The sequence below is a fragment of the Lethenteron reissneri genome, unplaced genomic scaffold, assembly GCF_015708825.2.
Source record: "Lethenteron reissneri isolate LAM-NWPU_2019-01 unplaced genomic scaffold, ASM1570882v1 scaffold_115, whole genome shotgun sequence".
NCBI lineage: Eukaryota > Metazoa > Chordata > Hyperoartia > Petromyzontiformes > Petromyzontidae > Lethenteron > Lethenteron reissneri.
The window spans coordinates 805628-825581 of record NW_026890838.1 but is presented as its reverse complement, the minus strand read 5'-3'; the positions used below and the strand labels follow the sequence as shown (position 1 = coordinate 825581).

At 42.9% G+C, this 19954-nt stretch overlaps 1 protein-coding gene across 5 annotated transcripts in view; it reads left to right on the top strand.

Annotated features, from left to right (window-relative positions):
* Positions 1-19479, top strand: part of LOC133361593 (zinc finger protein 91-like) — a 28165-nt gene extending 8686 nt beyond the window's left edge. For 3 of the 5 annotated variants that reach the window (XM_061580523.1, XM_061580522.1, XM_061580524.1), the window contains one exon: positions 11072-19479. In XM_061580523.1, coding sequence (XP_061436507.1) covers positions 11072-14237 — 3166 coding nt within the window. In that variant the 3' untranslated portion in view covers positions 14238-19479. Of the gene's footprint in view, positions 1-11044 lie in introns of all 5 variants that reach the window. The other 2 variants (XM_061580525.1, XM_061580526.1) reach the window with 2 other exon arrangements.
* The last annotated feature ends 475 nt before the right edge of the window (positions 19480-19954 follow it).

Below are 19954 nucleotides of genomic sequence, written 5' to 3'. Positions count from 1 at the left end.
GTTTCCCTCATCCATAGCGAAATGTGAGCATGAGGAAGAGGATGTTTTTGCCACCCAATGGTGTGCAAGTTACTGCTTGTCTATCCAAAGACGCCGTCTTCGTTGGTCGTAATAAGCATCATGAGGTCATAAACTTTGAGTTTGAAGACCCTCGCTAAGATGTCATGTCTGTCTGGTAGCTTTTGGTTTGGATAAAGCTAAAGCTGGATCTCCTTTCATTTGGGATTGCAAGTGAAGGTGATGAAGAGATGGGGCGTGGCATATTGGCTGATGTACGTCATGGCATTCTGAGTCTTCTCATGCATGTATCTTGGTGGAGCTGTGAAGGATGAAGGCAAAGCAACTAATCTGCCCACATTGTGAGCGTTTTCATCTCCTTGGGCATTGATGGCGTCCCAGAGATGAGCATACAGTTAACACGCAGGCGGTTTTGATTCAGTTGAATGTAAAGAAGGCGCTCACTCTCAATGTTGGCAAACTAATCGACAACATACTGGTGAAAAAGGTTGGCGCACCATAATATACGGTTTCCTCCTCTGTCCATGATCACGAAGGAATAGAAGTATTTTTTAGAGGAGACAGTTTTGAGAGGATGTCTTTGTCCTGCAACTTTGTAATTGGAGAAAAGTTGACGTGGTAGGCATCTTGGCCTTGCGACAGGAAAATGTGTTTTGTAGGGCATCGTATGCTCTGTTAGTGTCAGGAAATCGTGCGATGGTGTTTTCTTGGTATTGAAGAACAATGTTTATCTAGCAATTTTTCCTCACGCACCATAAGAAAGCAAGATCAACAATATTTGGGGCATTTCGATTTAAAGCTTTCGTGACTGCAGGGATTCATCTTCTTGGTTCTTTCGGTAAAGTCACATAGAAGGGAAGTAATAAAATAATAAAACATAATCATTCTCACGACGTTTCGGCCACAACGCAAGCAGCCGTCCTCAGGTGAAAACCAGGTCTGTCGAGGCGACAGCGTCTGAATGAAACAGCACCATGCTTGGAGCATATATTTAAGCTGGGTTGGAAAGGGGGGAAAGGGCGCCTTGACAAAATAATTTGCATATCAAGAGGAATTTAGCATATTTATGGGAAATGCAGGTATGTGATTAGTCTTTACTCTTTGGTTCTTTCGGTAAAGTCACGTATAAAGATAAAATAATTAATTAAATAATAGCATACGACGTTTCGATTGCAACACAAGCAATCATCATCAGGTATAAATGAAATAGCAACAAAATCTAACCAGAAAAACTATAGACAGACATATAAGCAGACAGATATCACCAAGATACATAGAGAGAGAGTAACACATAGGCACAGAGAGGGAGATCGTCTCTGTGGCGAGGCCTTAAATAGACAGGGGGCGGGGGCGGAGAGAGGAGGGGTTAGAGAAAAAATTAGCATGTCAATGAGTACGGCGACGCGTGGTCAATTACGCAAGCTTGAACATTAGGAAAGAGGGAGAAAGAACACACTAAATTAAATAACCTAGCAAAATATCGAAATGTTATGTAATACAACACAGAATGGATTCTTTGCTCCGCTGCAAGTTTCCTACCACTACTCTCCCATTGACATATTTCGTTGCTTCCTCTTAGTATCTTCCACATGACGGTCAATGGTACAGTGTATAATAACAAATAGTATTAAATTTATATGCTTAATACAATGTACAAAGTAATATATAGTATCGTAATTGTATAGTGAATATACAGCAGTGTGATATACATTAGGGTGGGTAGAATAATACATAGTGTAATATTACAATGTATAAGGTGGTTTATACAATACAGTATATAATTTAATGTTGGGTTTGTCTATGGCAGTATATAGTACAGTGTAGACTCGTGTGATGTAAGAGAATAAAGTTTAGATGGAAGCATATTATATATTTTTTTACGACATAGAATTGTAATGTATTACTTACTGTTAGTAATTCAGCTTATTGTAGAGTATATTTAGTATACTGATGATACTATGTAGTTTATACTTTAGTTGTTTACGTGGTGGTTTTAGTTACTGCAGCTACATACTATTAACACTCCTTCCCTTTATTAATGGTACCCCTATCCCCTCCCTTTGATGCTGCTAATCCTGCATAATGCACGGGCATAAGTAGTACTAATCACATACCTGCATTTCCCATAAATATGATACATTCCTCTTGATATGCAAATTATTTTGTCAAGGCTCCCTTTCTCCCCCTTCCAACCCAGCTTAAATATATGCTCCAAGCATGGTGCTGTTTCATTCAGACGCTGTCGCCTCGACAGACCTGGTTTTCACCTGAGGACGGCTGCTTGCGTTGTGGCCGAAACGTCGTGAGAATTATTATGTTTTAATTTTATTATTTTATTACATCCCTTCTACGTGACTTTACCGAAAGAACCAAGAATAAAAACATTTTTGGGGCATTGAACCTCCCTGCGTGCCCCCCCCTTTGGTGAAAAGTAAAGGTGCGGTACGGCGAAATAGAAATAGGTGATGTTCCCACCAATGTAACAAAACGATAGACGAAATGCAATGGGCTGTAGCGAAGCAAGTCCAACATTTTTTGCAGTATAACATATTAATCAGCATCGCAGTACTACGTATTAGTAAAGAGCGTGACGTGAGCAATGGAAACAATATAAATGCATTGAAGAAATGAGCTGTAGTAAGTGTAAATTAAAGAGCAGCAGTACGCACGCGTTAGTTGAGAAGATAGACTGCCAGTACGCCGACTCAATGACATTAGTTGGCAATACGGGCAGCAGCTGAAAAAGCAGAAAACAGTCGACATGAAAGGCTGTCAGTACACTGAGGTAAAGAAGCAGGCAACAGATTATAGAGATGGCATACATTGGTAATGGGCACAAGCAAAATTAGCAGTGTAGATAATAGAGTGGCAGGCAGCAGGCCACATCACAGACTGGCAGTGCACCATCGTTCAACTGATTAGTTTAGTAATAGTAAACAATGAACGTGAGCTATTATCTGCACACAAACATTATGATTGTAATATCTGGCAACGTATTTGTTTCATAATAGTAAACAATGAACCTGAGTTCTTATGTGCACAGAAACATTATTATTTTAATATCTGCCAACTGATTTGTTTCATAATAGCAAGCAATGATCCTGAGTTGTTATCTGCACACAAACATAATTATTGTAATATTTGTAAGCTTATTTGTTTCATCATAGTAAACAATGAACCGGAGTTATTAGCGTAAGAAGCAAGGAAATTTGTACTTACCATAGCCGTGGTGAGGCCTAGTTCCGTGCGGAGCCCCCGTCCTGGTCTACATTGCCGAGGCAACGGAGGTGGCACGTTGCCAGGCTGGGGGCTGGGCCGCTACCCCTGCACCCCCCCCCCCACCATCCCCCCGCTCGTGCAAGAATAATGCTATTTAAGCACTATAATATTATTATCTATGGACTCGGTAGTATTAACTGCACGCATCGTGTTGGGGGGGGGGGGGGGCGAAGAGGACATGACACTGTGAAGAAATAGCTGCAGCGTTATGTGAAACGCGTAAAAGAAATGTCCCCCGTGAGCTCGACCGAACGCGCATGACTTGGCAGGGTCTGCCCCCCCCCCCCCACGCAATTTGCCAATTGGCGTGAGTTTGTATGGTCGATAGCGTGCAATAAATAAATATTGCGAAATCGCACTAAATCGCTAATTAAACTAATTTGAAGGTGACGGACGTGAAAAAGGAATAGCCGGCTGGCAAAAAATTTTCTTCGTAAACCCCACCGTCAGAGAGCCAAATCCCTCACAAGTGCGCGCGCAGAGACTTTTTATATATAAGACGAGTGGGAAGTACCCGGTGTTGCCCGGGGGAAAAAATCTATTTCAAAACTTCTGTTAAAATCAGAACATATACATACACAAGTACTAAGCTATTGTGAAAGCCCGGCATTCCGTTTGTCCATCCATTTGTCCATCAACAAAATTATAAGAGGCTTGAAGTCCTGAATCCAAAAGTAATAGAAAGTGGCGGGTAAATATTTGATCTAAAAGGTTTCCGAAAATTGTCGACCTCAAAAAATATTTTTACCCCTCCATAGGCATATATACCTACACACCCTACATACAATAGAGTGAGTAGTATCTAGTGACTCAATAATAGTATCTGGCTCTACAATATTATCTGGCTTTACAGTAGTATCTACTGACTGTATAGTAGTATCTATTGACCTTACAGTAGTATCTATTGATTCAACAGTAGTATCTGCTGACTTTATAGTAGTATCTGCTGACTTTATAGTAGTATCTGTTGACTTTATAGTAGTATCAACCAACTCTATAGTAGTAAATACTGACTACAGTAGTATCTAATGACTATAGTAGTATAGCCATAGAGCTCTATACCATGAAGCTTGTTTGTACACAAGCCCACAAGAAGAATGGATATTCAGACTACACAATCCGTAAAGCTATCACTTCGACCATTGAGAAAGAACCATCTGAGAACCCAATCAAAACCATCACCTTGCCATACATAGCAGGGGTCACCAAAAATATTTCCAAAATCATGAACAAACACAAGATCCAGGTACGATTCAACACAGTACATAAAACTCGTGATTTGATCCCATCTGTGAAGGATGTGATCCCTGACATGCAATACCCCGGTGTCTACAAACTAAGCTGTGTCTGCGGCAGCAGTTACATTGGGGAAACTAAGCGACATGTCTCGGACTGGATTCGTGAACATAAGGCAGATCTGAAACACGGTAGGACCAATACCTCAGCTGTGGCTGATCATTATTTTAATGTTGTGGGCACACACAAACTTGATTTTGCCAAGACGAAGGTACTCTGCACACCCACTGGCTATCAGCAAAGATTCGTCCATGAAGCCATCCAGATATATAAAATTTCAACCGAGAAGAAGGGTACAAACTGATAAATCATTGGAAGGACGTTATTAACCAGTTTAGGTCATAACTGGCTGTGTTGTTCCCTTCCTACCTACCTATGTTAGCAGTTATTTTCGACTCTCTGAGTTCAATTCACTAACACAGCCACCGTTAGCTGTATTAGTAAATGGCGGCTTGCCATCCTTTTTTACCTCCATGTGGCGATGTTCCTTTCTAAGCACTCTCTAGCTTACATTTACAAGCAAACTTCTTACATTGACATACTAATCTCTCACAATACAATGGCCACCCCCACAGCTTTGTTTTTCAAAATTTCTCCTATCTTATGCAAATTTCATCTCTAGACCCACTCACTGGCCCTTCAGCTACACCCATCTTAAACCTCTATAACTCCCTGTCTTAGCAGCGGTTTCGCCATATATTTTTTCCTGCTTCAGCAGCTCTTACCTAATGATGATTGCTTTTGTTATGATCGAAACGTCGTGATATTGTGATTATTTGTATTTTTTTTATCTATGTGGCTTTACTGAAAGACCAAAAGAATATGACTATATTATCTACTGAATCTATAGTCGTATCTATTGACTGTATAGTAGTAACCACTTACTATAGTAGTAACTACTAACTCTATAGCAGTTACTACTGACTGTATGGTCGTATCTGTAAACTCTATAGCAATATACTGTCTATTGTGGTATCTACTGACTCTACGGTACTATCTATCGACTCTATGTAGTATCGACCGACTATAGTAGTATACCCTGGCTATAGTAGTAACTACTAACTCTACAGTAGTATCTATTGACTTTATAGTAGTATCAACTGACTGTAGTGGTATCTACGGACTAGTATTTACTAACTATAGTAGTATCTGCCGACTATAGTGGTAACTATTTACTCAAAAGTAGTATCTGCTTACTCTATAAAAGTAGCTTCTACTGACTACAGTTGTATCTCCCGACTTTAGCGTAGTATCTACCGACTCTACAGTCGTATCTACCAACTCTATAGTCGTAACTACTGACTATAGTAGTATATAGTGACTCTACAGTAGTTTCTACTGACTGCAGTAGTATCTACGGACTCTAGCAAGCGCTACTAACTCTATAGTAGTATATACCGACTCGATAGCAGTATAAACTATCACTACAGTAGTATGTACTGGCTGTAGTAGTAGCTACTATCACAACAGTAGTATGTACTGGCTGTAGTAGTAGCTACTATCACTACAGTAGTATGTACTGGGTGTAGTAGTAGCTACTATTACTACAGTAGTATGTATTGGCTGTCGTAGTAGCTACTATCACTACAGTAGTATGTACTGGCTGTAGTACTAGCTACTATCACTACAGTGGTATGTACTAGCTGTAGTAGTAGCTATACTAACTATAGCAGTACTACTAGCTCTAGTAGCTATACTAACTATAGCAGTTCTACTAGCTGTAGTAGTAGCTATACTAACTCTATAGCAGTGTGTACTGGCCGTAGTAGTAGCTACTATCACTACAGTGGTATGTACTAGCTGTAGTAGTAGCTATACTAACTATAGCAGTACGTACTAGTTGTAGTAGTAGCTATACTAACTCTATAGCAATGTGTACTGTCTGTAATGGCTATACTAACTCTATAGCAGTGTGTACTGGTTGTAGTATTAGCTATACCATATAGCAGTGTGTATTGACTGTAGTAGTAGCTATACTATCTGTATATCAGTGTGTACCGGCTGTAATAGTAGCTATACTAACTCTATAGCAGTGTGTACTGGCCATAGTAGTAGCTATACCAACTCTATATCAGTGTGTACTGGCCGAAGTAGTAGATATACTAACTCTATACCAGTGTGTACTGGCCGTAGTAGTAGATATACTAACTATATAGCAGTGTGTACTGGCCGTAGTAGTAGCTATACTAACTCTATAGCAGTGTGTACTGGCTGTAGTAGTAGATATACTAACTCTATAGCAGTGTGTACTGGCTGTAGTAGTAGCTATACTAACTTTATCGCAGTGTGTACTGGCTGTAGTAGCAAGATAAAACCCATTGGGGTACCCTTATTTTGTTTGTAGAATGTACCATTACAGGTGAAGTAAGTGTTGGTAAGCCAGTGCCTCACCAAAATTGGTACATCTGGATTAAGTCACTGTTGGACCAAGTCTTCAATGATTGCAATGGTGTCAGGTACAGGTACCTTGGTGAACAGGGAGTCTGCATCGAAACTGACAAGCAAATCATTTGGAGACATTGAGATGTCCTTGATTAGAGAAACCAAGTGAGCTGAGTTAAATACAGCTCAGGTGGTCTTGCCCATGAAAGGAAGCAGGGTCTCAGACAGAAATCGGGCCAGTTTGTAGGTGGGTGAGTTAATGGTGAAGACGATAGGGCGGAGCAGGGTACCTACTTTGTGGATTTTTGGAAGGCCATAAAATCTGGGTAGTCTAGCACCTGAAGGTTTTAGAGAGAGCTGCTTGGTCGGTTCGATTAGAGAAGTCGGATTAGTGATGATATTGTTGGTTTTCATGGCGAGGCGATTGGTGGGATCTCTATTGATTTTGGTATAGCTGCCATCATTAAGAAGGTCCTGCATTTTGTTGTTATAAGTGGTTTTATCCATGATGACAGTGGCATTGCCTTTGTCGGCTGAGAGGATGACAATGTCATCTCTCTTTTTTAATTGAGCGAGTTCAAAATGCTCGTCCTTGCTGATGTTGTTAACAGGTTTCTTAGCGTTTTTGAGGATAGTAGTGATTTCAGATCTTGCAATGTCTGCCGGGATGTCCCAAACCTTTGGGCAATGATATGACACACTGGGATGTGTTTAGGGGAGACTGCGAAATTCAACCCTTTAGCTAGTACTGATTTTAGGCTGTCGGAAATTGGGATGTTACTCTGATTGATGACAATCTTGTTAACATCTAACTTTTTAACGTGTGGATCTGGCTTCTTTTTTGACAGGAGGTTGAATTTAGTAATCAAGTTAACTTTACATTTAGTTGACATTGAAGTAGCTGAAGAAACTGTCATGTTATCTACATGGTCCCAATCAGATGTGGATATTTTATCTGTGATTGTAAGAGAGTCTTATCTAAATTATCAAGTTCAAATCAGAGCAATCTTATTCTCTCTGAGATTAGAGCTAGGCTGGCCCTAACCATAGTCTACATTATAGACTGCCAGTACACTTAACTTCGATTAAGAACCAGGCCTATCTACATTGTTGGTTTTTTGTTTATTATTTTTATATTATTCTTTGGTTCTTTCAGTGAAGTCATGTAGGTATAAAATAAATTAAATCACGACATTTCGGGCGCAACACAAGCGTCAGTCATCAGGTGGGACAACCACAGCAAGAAACAATTGCTGAAGTGGGCAGGAGTGCTGCTGTGACAAGAGGGCTATATAGGTAAGAGAGGGGGGAGGAGCCAGTGAAGAGAGATAGAGAGGGGGTTGTGGGGTAGGGCGAGCAGGGAGGGGGGGAAGTGAGCGGGGCTGAGAGTGGGAGGCTGAAGAAACTGGAGATGCGGATATGAAGGCAACACCATAGAGCAGTTAAGGTTTTACCTGGTTAATAACATCCTTCCAATGATTGCTCAATTTGTATTCATCGTCTCGGTTGAAGTTATATCTACATTTATATATCTGGATGGTTTCATAAACAAACCTTGGATAGTAGCCTGAAGGTTTGCAGAGTACCTTGGTCTCGGAAAAAAACTATCATGAGAGCCCACAGCGTTATAGCAATGGTCAGCCGTGGCGGAGATATTAGTTATGCCGTGTTTCAGATCTAACTTGTGCTCGCGAACACGGTCCAAGATGTGTCGTGTCCTTTCCCCAATGTAACACGCACTACAAGTGCAACTTAGTTTGTAGACTCCGGAAAATTGCATGTCAGGAATGACATCCTTCACAGATGGGATTAGATCACGGATTTTGTGTACTGTACTGAATGGGACCTGGATCTTGTGTTTGTTTAAGATTTTGGAAATATTTTTGGTAACGTCTGCTATGTATGGTAACGTGATAGTTTTGATCGGCATCTCAGGGGGTTGTTTCGTCATGGTTGGAGAAACAGCTTTGCGAATAATGCGGTCCGAGTACCCATTCATCTTGAGGGCCTGGTGTACGTGTTCTAGTTCACTGGCTAGGTGGTGTTGGTCAGATATGCAGTGGGCCGTATGGTGTAGTGTTTTGATGAGGGAATTATTCTGTGCCGGATGGTGGAGGGAATCAACCGACTCTATATTCAAATCTAGATTTTTTCTTATTTTTCCTATTTCTCTTTTCATTCACTTATTTTTTTATTAATATGTTTCTATTTATGTGACTTTACCGAAAGAACCAAGAATATAGTACTGACTTAACAGTGCCGTGGTTAGGCCTAGTCCCATGCAGGGGCCCCGGCCTCGCCTAGATTACCCAGCTAGCCAAGGTGGCACCTTGGCAGGCTGGGGCCTGGCTGCTACCCCCCCCCCTCTCCCACCATCCCCCTGCCCACTCTACAGTCGTTATCTATGGACTATAGTAGTATCATCAACCGACTCTATAGTAGTAATTGCAAACTTGGGGTGGAGGGGGGACATCACAATGTGAAAATTTTACCTCAGTCCTGTGTATTCTTTTTTTCATTTTGAACGCGAATGAAAAATTTCCCCCTCCACCGTTAGCATGTGTGCATTGCTAGGGGCAACCACGGGTCAGCTGTCTCGCACATGCGCAGATGTGTGCTTTGGTGCGTGCTCAGCGTAGTAATATAATAATTAATAGTACTAAATTGTTATATCATGGGGCCTCCTTCGCCTTTTGGCATCCTCTGGTCTAACACTGTTTGAGACTAGGCTCAAAAGAAAACTGTCTCTGGTGTGGACCAATCAATTTCAAAGACAATGCATATACTATCAGACCATGTTTTTTTGCATTTGACTACAAGTATATGTGGTTAATGCAGACATGATTCCTTGCAAAAGGCTTCAGTTTGGTGTTTTAACATCTTAACACCCTTCTTGGTTCTTTCGGTAAAGTCACGTTTATTATTTCCCTTCTACGTGACTTTACCGAAAGAACCAAGAAGATGAATCCCTGCAGTCACGAAAGCTTTAAATCGAAAAATCTTAACACCCGTGTTGTTGCCAGAAAAAATTGGAAAACCTTTTCTAATACTAAATAGTGAATTTTACTACTTTAAAGTTGACGGACGCGAAATACGAATAGCTCTGTCTCACCACGGGGCTTATCGCATGGTGCCCGCGTACTTATTTAAAAGTAAACCCCACGGTTCGTGAGTCAAATCCGTCAAGTTTCGTCCACAAACCGACGGACAGACAAAAATGACTTGCATAGGTAAGATGTAATGATCCATGTGAAATGTATGTGTATTTAAGAGTTTATCTTTGTGGGGAGCTGTGGCGCAGTTATTTCACAGCATTATGAACTCAACAATTAGTTTGATTATCGCCGACAGCAAACATGATTGATAAGTGAAATCTGAACTTATTGTGGTCCTCTGCTATGTTGATTGATCTTAAATTAATTACATGGTGAAGTGAGGAAGCATTAATACGGAGCAGATGAAGGTGGCCAGGCATGGTTCTGGACACACGACCACCTTTGTCCCATGCCAGTGTGTGACAGTGTCAAGTTTGTATTTGCAGTAAAGTATATTAACTATTGAACATGGAGGTTAAATCAAAACAATTTTTTATAAGAATGGAAACAGTCAGGAAATTAACACAGCATATATGCTGCTGAAGTTAGATCTGTTCATCCAAGCATTCAAGCAAATCTGAGCCTGGCTGAGCCTGGCTTCACACCTCTTAAGTTGCGATTGAACATTAATTTATGCACTTTACGCATAATACAAATAGTATTATTTTCAACAGCCCTTGCTATGTTAGCTGAATTTTGCTTTTATAAATATTGCATTTGTAGCCAGGCAGCCGAAATGGTGTGCTTGGTGTTTTGGATTAATATTTATTTTGAAGATACTAGGGCCTCCAGGTATAATTATATGCATTTGCCCTCTCATTGTGTGCCTTAACAGCCCGTGTGATGAATTGGGGAATATCTTGAATATATGAATAAATATAGACGTGTAAGTCATGTGTGACTATGTATATATATGTATTCCTCTGTGCCTCAATACTGATGTAGATGGTGTGGATATTTTTTTTTGTCTGCAGCTGACACTTCTTCTGATGCTTCCTCAGCAGAATTGGCCTGATGGAGCAAAGGCACTCAGCGCAGCCCGGTACAAAAAGACAATGGGACCAGGATGCAAACAGCATGGATTGTACTGGAAGTGTGACACGGCACCAGAGAACTCAAACAGGAGAGAAACCCTTCAAGTGCACTGTGTGTGAGAAGGCATTTGCATGGTCATCAGTTCTTCAAAAACACCGAAGAACACACACGGGAGAGAAACCCTTCAGGTGTAGTGTGTGTGGGAAGGCATATTCAGATTCATCTGTTCTTAAAAAACACCAGAGAACACACACAGGAGAGAAACCCTTCAGATGTGGTGTGTGTGGGAAGGCATTTTCAGACTCATCCGCCCTTAAAAGACACCAGAGAACACACACGGGAGAGAAACCCTTCAGGTGCACTCTGTGCGGGAAGCCCTTTGCAGTGTCATCACATCTTAAAGAACACCAGAGAACGCACACAGGAGAGAAACCTTTCAAGTGCACTGTCTGTGAGAAGGCATTTGCATGGTCATCAGATCTTGAAAAACACCAAAGAACACACACAGGAGAGAAACCCTTCAAGTGCAGTGTGTGTGAGAAGGCATTCGCACAGTCATCAAATCTTAAAAAACACCATAGAACACACACAGGAGAGAAACATTTCAAGTGCACTGTGTGTGATAAGGCATTTGCGCAGTCATCACATCTGAAAAAACACCATAGAACACACACAGGTGAGAAACATTTCAAGTGCACTGTGTGTGAGAAGGCATTTGCACAGTCATCAGTTCTTCAGAGCCACCAGCGAACACACACAGGAGAAAAACCCTTCAAGTGCACTGTGTGTGAGAAGGCATTTGCAGAGTCATCACATCTTAAAATACATCAGAGAACGCACACAGAAGAGAAACATTTCAAGTGCACTGTGTGTGAGAAGGCATTTGCATGGTTATCAGGTCTTCAGATCCACCAGAGAATACACACAGGAGAGAAACCTTTCAAATGCAGTTTGTGTGAGAAGACATTTTCAAGTTCATTTTGTTTTAAAATGCACCAGAGAACACACACAGGAGAGAAACCCTTCAGGTGCACTCTGTGCGGGAAGCCCTTTGCAGTGTCATCACATCTTAAAGAACACCAGAGAACGCACACAGGAGAGAAACCTTTCAAGTGCACTGTCTGTGAGAAGGCATTTGCACAGTCATCAGTTCTTGAAAAACACCAAAGAACACACACAGGAGAGAAACCCTTCAAGTGCAGTGTGTGTGAGAAGGCATTCGCACAGTCATCAACTCTTAAAAAACACCATAGAACACACACAGGAGAGAAACATTTCAAGTGCACTGTGTGTGATAAGGCATTTGCACAGTCATCACATCTGAAAAAACACCATAGAACACACACAGGTGAAAAACATTTCAAGTGCACTGTGTGTGAGAAGGCATTTGCACAGTCATCAGTTCTTCAGAGCCACCAGCGAACACACACAGGAGAAAAACACTTCAAGTGCACTGTGTGTGAGAAGGCATTTGCAGAGTCATCACATCTTAAAATACATCAGAGAACGCACACAGAAGAGAAACATTTCAAGTGCACTGTGTGTGAGAAGGCATTTGCATGGTTATCAGGTCTTCAGATCCACCAGAGAATACACACAGGAGAGAAACCTTTCAAATGCAGTTTGTGTGAGAAGACATTTTCAAGTTCATTTTGTTTTAAAATGCACCAGAGAATACACACAGGAGAGAAACCCTTCAGGTGTACTCTGTGCGGGAAGCCCTTTGCAGATTCATCGCATCTTAAAATACATCAGAGAATGCACACAGGAGAGAAAGCTTTCAAGTGCACTGTGTGTGAGAAGGCATTTGCATGGTCATCAGGTCTTCAGATCCACGAGAGAACACACACAGAAGATAAACCTTTCAAGTGCAGTTTGTGTGGGAAGGTGTTTTCAGGTTCATTTCCTCTTAAACGGCACCAGAGAACACACATGGGAGAGAAACCCTTCAGGTGCCTTTGGTGCGATAAAGCGTTTGCAAAGTCATCAGATCTTCAAAAACACCAAAGAACACACACTGGAGAGAAACCCTTCAAGTGCACTGTGTGCGGAAAGGTGTTCACACGGTCATCATATCTTCAAAGGCACCAGAGAACACACACAGGAGAGAAACTCTTCAAGTGCAGTGTGTGTAGGAAGGCATTTTCAGATGAATCACATCTTAAAAAACACCATAGAATACACACTGGAGAGAAACCTTGCAAGTGCTGTGTGTGTAGGAAGGCATTTTCAGATTCATCAAATCTTAAAATACACCAGAGAACACACACAGGAGAGAAACCCTTCAAGTGCAGTGTGTGCGATAAGGCATTTTCATTTTTATTTTATCTTAAAATACACCAGAGAACACACACAGGAGTGAAACCCTTCAGGTGCACTCTGTATGGTAAGGAGTTTGCACAGTCATCTTATCTTAAAAAACACCATAGACCACACACAGGAGAGAAACATTTCAAGTGCACTGTGTGTGAGAAGGCATTTTCACAGTCATCAAATCTTAAGAAACACCATAGAACACACACAGGAGAGAAACCCTTTAAGTGCACTGTGTGTGAGAAGGCATTTGCACAGTCATCAGTTCTTCAGGGCCACCAGAGAACACACACAGGAGAGAAACCCTTTAAGTGCAGTGTGTGTGGGAAGGCATTTGCAAGTTCATTTTATCTTAAAATACACCAGAGAATACACACAGGAGATAAACTCTTAATGTGCAGTGTGTGTGGGAAGGCATTTGCACAGTCACGACATTTTCATCGACACCAGAGAACACACAGGCATCAGAAGATCCCCAAGGAGTGTAGTCTGAAATCGACTTGTGAAAGTCAAAGTACATTAATGAGCCCATCCCTCCTGAAAAAAGAACCAGAAGTGAATTCCAGCTTGGACACTATGAAATGTATCAAGGTGAAATTTGAAGAGGCGACAGTGAAGAGCGAAGAAGTGAAGGTGAAATGTGAAGATGTAGATTCAACTCCAAAATCGGACCTTCACTTCCATAGAGGCAACGTGAAGAAGGAGGAACATTCTGACTGTGAGGCAGAGCGAGGCAACTCTCAGCAGTTTGTCGAAGTGGAGGTGTGGGTGGACTTCTTAGACAATACAAAGTCAAATGGAGACCCTGTGGATGTGTAAGCTTGAGACAATGAAGCCCCAGTAGATTCACCTTTGGCACAGGCCTTTAATGAAAACAACGTGAAGTTGAACACTCCATTTCTACGTTCAACTTGCAGAGTAAGAGCGACCAGTATTTGCGGACCTGTGGGTTGGGTAGAACTCTAACTAGGAGCGGGAGCCAATAAGCTCCCAAGCATTCACTATGTTATAATAATAATAATTTTAGCATTTATATGGTGCTTGCTTAATCGCCTCATCAACTCGGAGTTTTGTATCATATCTTATCACAAACACTCGAAGAGAATGTGGTATATATGACTTTCCAAAAATATATATTGAAAGTGATTCAGACTTTTTTTGGAATAATTTTGATCGGGATGTAGCGCTGGGGCACGGAAAGGGTGAGTCCTCGTCGCTGCCTCTTGCCTTGCCACACAAAAGACAGCTGGAGGATAATTACTCACAAGCCTGCTTGGGAAGTCATAAAATGTAATATAAAAAACTGGCAAACCCAAAGGGGGGCTAATGGGATTCTGCGAGAAATCCCCAGTTGACTTCAAGAGAAGGCCGCCATAAAGGAAACAACCCACAATAAAACAAACATGAGACGGAAACAGCAGGGGGCACGAACCTCCCTTGGTCAGCAAAATTCACCCAAAATACAACAATAAGTCCGAAGCTTAAATCTTCAACCTCAGGATATCAAAATATAACTTGAGAATGAGAAGCACGGATCCCTAGCGATACAGATGGGGAACAAACATTATACAACCCTCGGAATATTCTTGGTAACAACTATGGTATACCACGAATCTTGGTTAAGCATGAACCAAATAATAATTATGAAAGTGTTAGACCTAGTGTCATTCAGAAGAGATACAATGCGAAATATGTCAATCTCACCTGATCAATATAATGTATTCCACGGGATCAGAGCCTCACCAACCGCCTTCGTCTTCGAGTAGCTAACAGCACATGGTAGCAGTAAATTATGTATGCAAAGGGGTGCCTCCTAATATATCAAATACCACGCAATAATTCCAAACTGCAACGTGAGTGCTGTGAACGCTGCTTGCCTGCCGGAGGAGCTCGCCGATGGGCTACATGACCCAGCCAACGCAGCCTTGCCTGCCGGAGGAGCTCGCCGATGGGACTTTGTCCAGATCTTTCAAGGATTTGTGAGCTCCTCACACAATCCAGCCTGGTTAAACCCAGGATGGATCTTTAGCAGGCCAGCCTAAATGTTTCTAACCGGCGAAGTTTCTCCATTAGGGGGGTTCACGTTTCGCAAGCATAGAGAAGGGAGGGAATGACCGTGTCCGAGAAGACCTGAAGCTTCGTGGGAAGCGACAGATCAGGTAGCTTCCACACAGCGTTACGCAGCCGATGAAAACATAATGCCGCTCGACTGATTTGGAGACCTCCATTGTTAAACCGGAGCTGGTCATGAGCACACTGCCCAGATATGGGAAACTCTCCACTCTCTCCACAACTGCCCCATCACTGATTGTAAGTTGTGTGGGTTGAGTGCTTGATGGTACAAAATACCCAGGCAGGTGTCTAGTTTTGTTGGGGCTGATAGTAAGGCCCCACCTATTAGTGGCACGCTCCAGGCTCAGCAGCGGCGCCTCCAACTCCTCTGAGTGAGTGGCAATTACCAGATCATCGGCATACATAACCTGGTTGACCAATAGGGAGCCATCCCTTGACCGCACCCGGGCATCGATCAGCCTCCCATTGTATCTGCACCAGATGGAAATTCCTCTGGTACAGCCATCAAAAGCTTCATGAACTACGTGGTCGAAAAATATGTAAAATAATGTGGAAGCCAGAGGACATTCCTGTCGCACCCCAAGGTGAAAACGGGGAATGGCTCCGATTCCCAGCCACAAAGTTTTACCCGGGCCTGCTCACCTTCATGAAGGTCCTTAATGATTGTGAGCAGAGGGTCAGGGACTCCAAAAGCACGAAGAACAACCCAGAGCCCAGGCCTACTGATGGTATCAGGCCTTGACCAGGTCAATAAAGCAGAGATGTGGGTCTCGTTGGAATTCCCTCCGGACAGAAAATACGGCATCTGTGCAGGACCGCCCTTTCCTGAAACCGCATTGTTGCTCCGCAAGCCTCTCCTCAGCGTGTCTGGCAAAGCGATGTTGAATAATCCTTACCAGGACCTTTCCCGGCACACTGAGAAGTGAGATGTTGTTACAGTCTGTGTGGTCCCCCTTCTGAAAGAGGGGGACCACCAGGGCATCCTTCCAATCCTGCAGAACCCATCCAGTGGTCCAGACTGTTGTTATGATGTCATGTCTGTGCACAAACGCTACCCTCCCTCAGCATTTCGCTTGGGAGATCATCTCTGACCGGTGCCTTTCCTGGTCTCAGACTCTGGATCGTCTTTAGGACTTCCTCAAAAGATCGCACCTCAGCCAGACACTCACAGGGGGTTACTTCTTCTTCCAACATTTGAGACACCGCAGCCTCAGCAGGGTCATCCCCACTTTGTCCCACGATGTTTTCCATGCTGAGGGATTTTCTCCCCCAGGACTTCACAGAAATGCTCAGCAAATCTGCAAACTTATTCCTGGGGGTCGGAGATTGGATCACCGTCTTTCCCCCAAATGATGGTAAAAGGTGTGACATTGCAGGTTACTTTTTTGATGGAGTTAAATAGTGATTTATGATCGCGAGCCTATTGAGGCAGACTCCATCTCCTTAGCAACCTGCTACCATCAACCATCCTTGCAGCGCCTCACGGCTCTAGGAAACTTCAAACGAAGGCTGTGGTAAGCCTCCTTATTCTCTGACGTGAGATGCTGCAACTGATTAGAGTGGGCCTGTCGCTTTTTCTCAGCCAGCTTGAACACCTCCTCTGTCAGCCAGGGTCTATGGGGAGTTCTGGACCGTGTACCCAAAGCAGCCATTGCAGCTGCATGAGTCACAGTCCTAAACCTCGCCCATTTACCCTCGACATCTGGAGGATTGGGGTACGATGCCAACCCCAGCCGCAAGCGATGATTAAATTCTCGCTTGCAACTTTCATCAGCTAGCTGAGACCAGGCCACTTTAGGCTTTAATGGGGTCCTGGGTGTTCACCCAGCACCGGAGTGGAAGAATGGCAGACACATCTTACAGATGACAAGTCGATGGTCAGTGGGCAGATCAGCTCCATGGTAGGTCCTGGTCTCAAGGACATGGGCCCGCATCCGCTGTTCCATCACTACGTAGTCCAGCAGGTGTTCTTGCTTGAACCTGGCATGCATCCATGATGTGTGGATGTGCCGATTCCGGCACATCCACACATCATGTTGGTAATTATGCCTTACAATCACTCCAGGCCAAGTGCCAGTATCATGACCAACTCAGGCATTGAAGTCTCCCAACAGGATGACTCTATCCCGAGGGGCCACTTTAGCTAGCACCTGTGACAGGAGGTCATAAAAGGCATCTGACTCATCGGCCTTGCCTGCATCCCTCCATGGATGTTTGTCTTCGGTGGGGGCATAAGTAACTATGACCACCACTCCTCGCCTCTGGTTGATTTGAAGGCGAGCCCAAAGTATTCTGGGGCTTACCGCTTCCCACACCTCACCGCCACGTTCCCACGCCCCCTTCATTCTTTTCAGAAGAAGAGCCACTCCCTGTTGTTTGGTAGTTTCCTGCCCCGAGTAGAGGGCTGTCCACACCCTCATGGTGGCAGGAGCCTGAGCCAGTCCACCAGACCTCCTGAATACCACAGCACAGAGATCCAGGCAGCATCGGTCCAGCTCCCGATAGAGGAGTGGCAGCCTCTCCTACGCAGTGAACATTCAAACATTCCACGTGGCCATCCGTAGTAGCTTTTTGTTGTTTCTGGAGGAGCCCCGAGGGTCAAGATTCAATCTCCTGGCTCCGCCAAATGGGGTTTGGCCAGGAGATGTCATAGATGCCTGTCCCCCCGGGGCCTCCGGCACAAGCTTATTAATTAGATATTTTATACGTGGTTTTGTGGTAATTCATTGAAGGTGGAGGGGTTTACAGCCCCTCGCACTCGTCCAGAGCCCCCATTTAGCCGCTGTGGTGGTTACACACGCCATGAGGGGAAAGACCAATCTAAACTGGCCCTCCCCCCCACGGCATTGCCCACCACAGCGTTGCCCTTCGGCATCACGAGAATGTAGGGGGTTTTTGCCGCAAGAAGATAACACACCCACACACACAACGCTCATATTGGTACTAATAATGTTCCAAAAAGTTATTTTTGTTTCGAAAAGGGTTGCCATCCCAAGGTGGTGCGTTAACTATTAGTTAATCGTGAAAAGAATTGTTCTGTCCCTTGAGTTACATGAATACGGTCGTTTAGAAGCATTTTAGTAATTTGTTTTTGTTAATTGCATAACCTTACCAATGAATTCATTGATGACACACGAAGCATCTATGTTACGAATCTACACACTCACAGGAATACTATTGTGTTGAGATTTTTATTCTGATCTTTCCCGCAAATTAATTGATGTCCCATTAGCCAATTGATAAGCATCTGTTAGCCAAACAGGCACGCTAGCACTCACACTATTGTTTGAGGACATTTTGTTACTTGCATAATCTTACCATGAATTCATTGATATCTACTGTTTGCCATTGGGCACATGTTTCTTTAGCATGTTTTATATGAATATTGTAAAACATGTACGGACTTTTCCTATCGCCGTGTATGGTTGCGCTACTCGGAGGAGTTAGCCGATTGTTCTGTTACTTAGTTTTAACAAACCTTACAATTGAGGGTTCATTGTACAGATTAATGAGTAGGACATCTTCAGGAGTACGGTATTGACAATTCCGATCATAAGTGTATTCGCATATTAGAGTGTTTTTAGATATTAAAGTTGCTTAACATAGAAGAGTCTGAGTGGTTCCTTCCTAAGTTCATGCTAAATAATCTTAATTATAAGAACTGTTAAGATCTGAATTCTGAGACCTGATAGAATTACACTAAGTCATAATCAGTAAAAGTTAAAGCGAGAATCATTGTATTATCACGATTGGTAATACACCCTGGGCAAAGAAGCTGAGCCTAATTTGTATAATTGCATACATTTAGATAATTCCATAAATTTGCTTGATTTATGAAACTACACATTTTCCATTGACTTAAAGCCTTCGTGACTGCAGGAATTCATACTCTTCGGGTCTTTCGGTAAAGTAACGTATATTGAATTTTTTTAAAAACCACGACGTTTTGATCGCAACACAAGCAATCGTCCTCAGGTGAAGAAATATAGCAAGAGAGCTGCTGAAGAAGGGTGTTACATAGGCCTAAAATGGGTGCAACCCAAGGGTAAGTGGGCGGGTTTAGAAAGGAAGGTCGAGGGCACCCCAAAGCCGTTGGGCTGGCCATTGTATTGTGAGAGATTAGCATGTCAATGTAGCCACAACATCGAAGAATGCAACTCAAGAATGTCGAAAATAACTGCTCACATCGGCAGGTAGGATGGAAACATCACAGCCAGTTATGACTTGAACTGGTTAATAATGTCCTTCTAATGATTGCTCAGTTTGTACCCATCTCGATTGAAATTTTGTCTGTTTATATATCTGGATGGCTTCCTGAACGAATCTTTGTTGATAGCCAGGAGGTTTGCAGAGAACCTTCGTTTTGGAGAAATCAATTTTGGGTGTGCCCACAGCATTAAAACTGATCAGCCACGGCCGAGGTATTGGTCCTACCATGTTTCAGATCTGCATTATGTTCACGA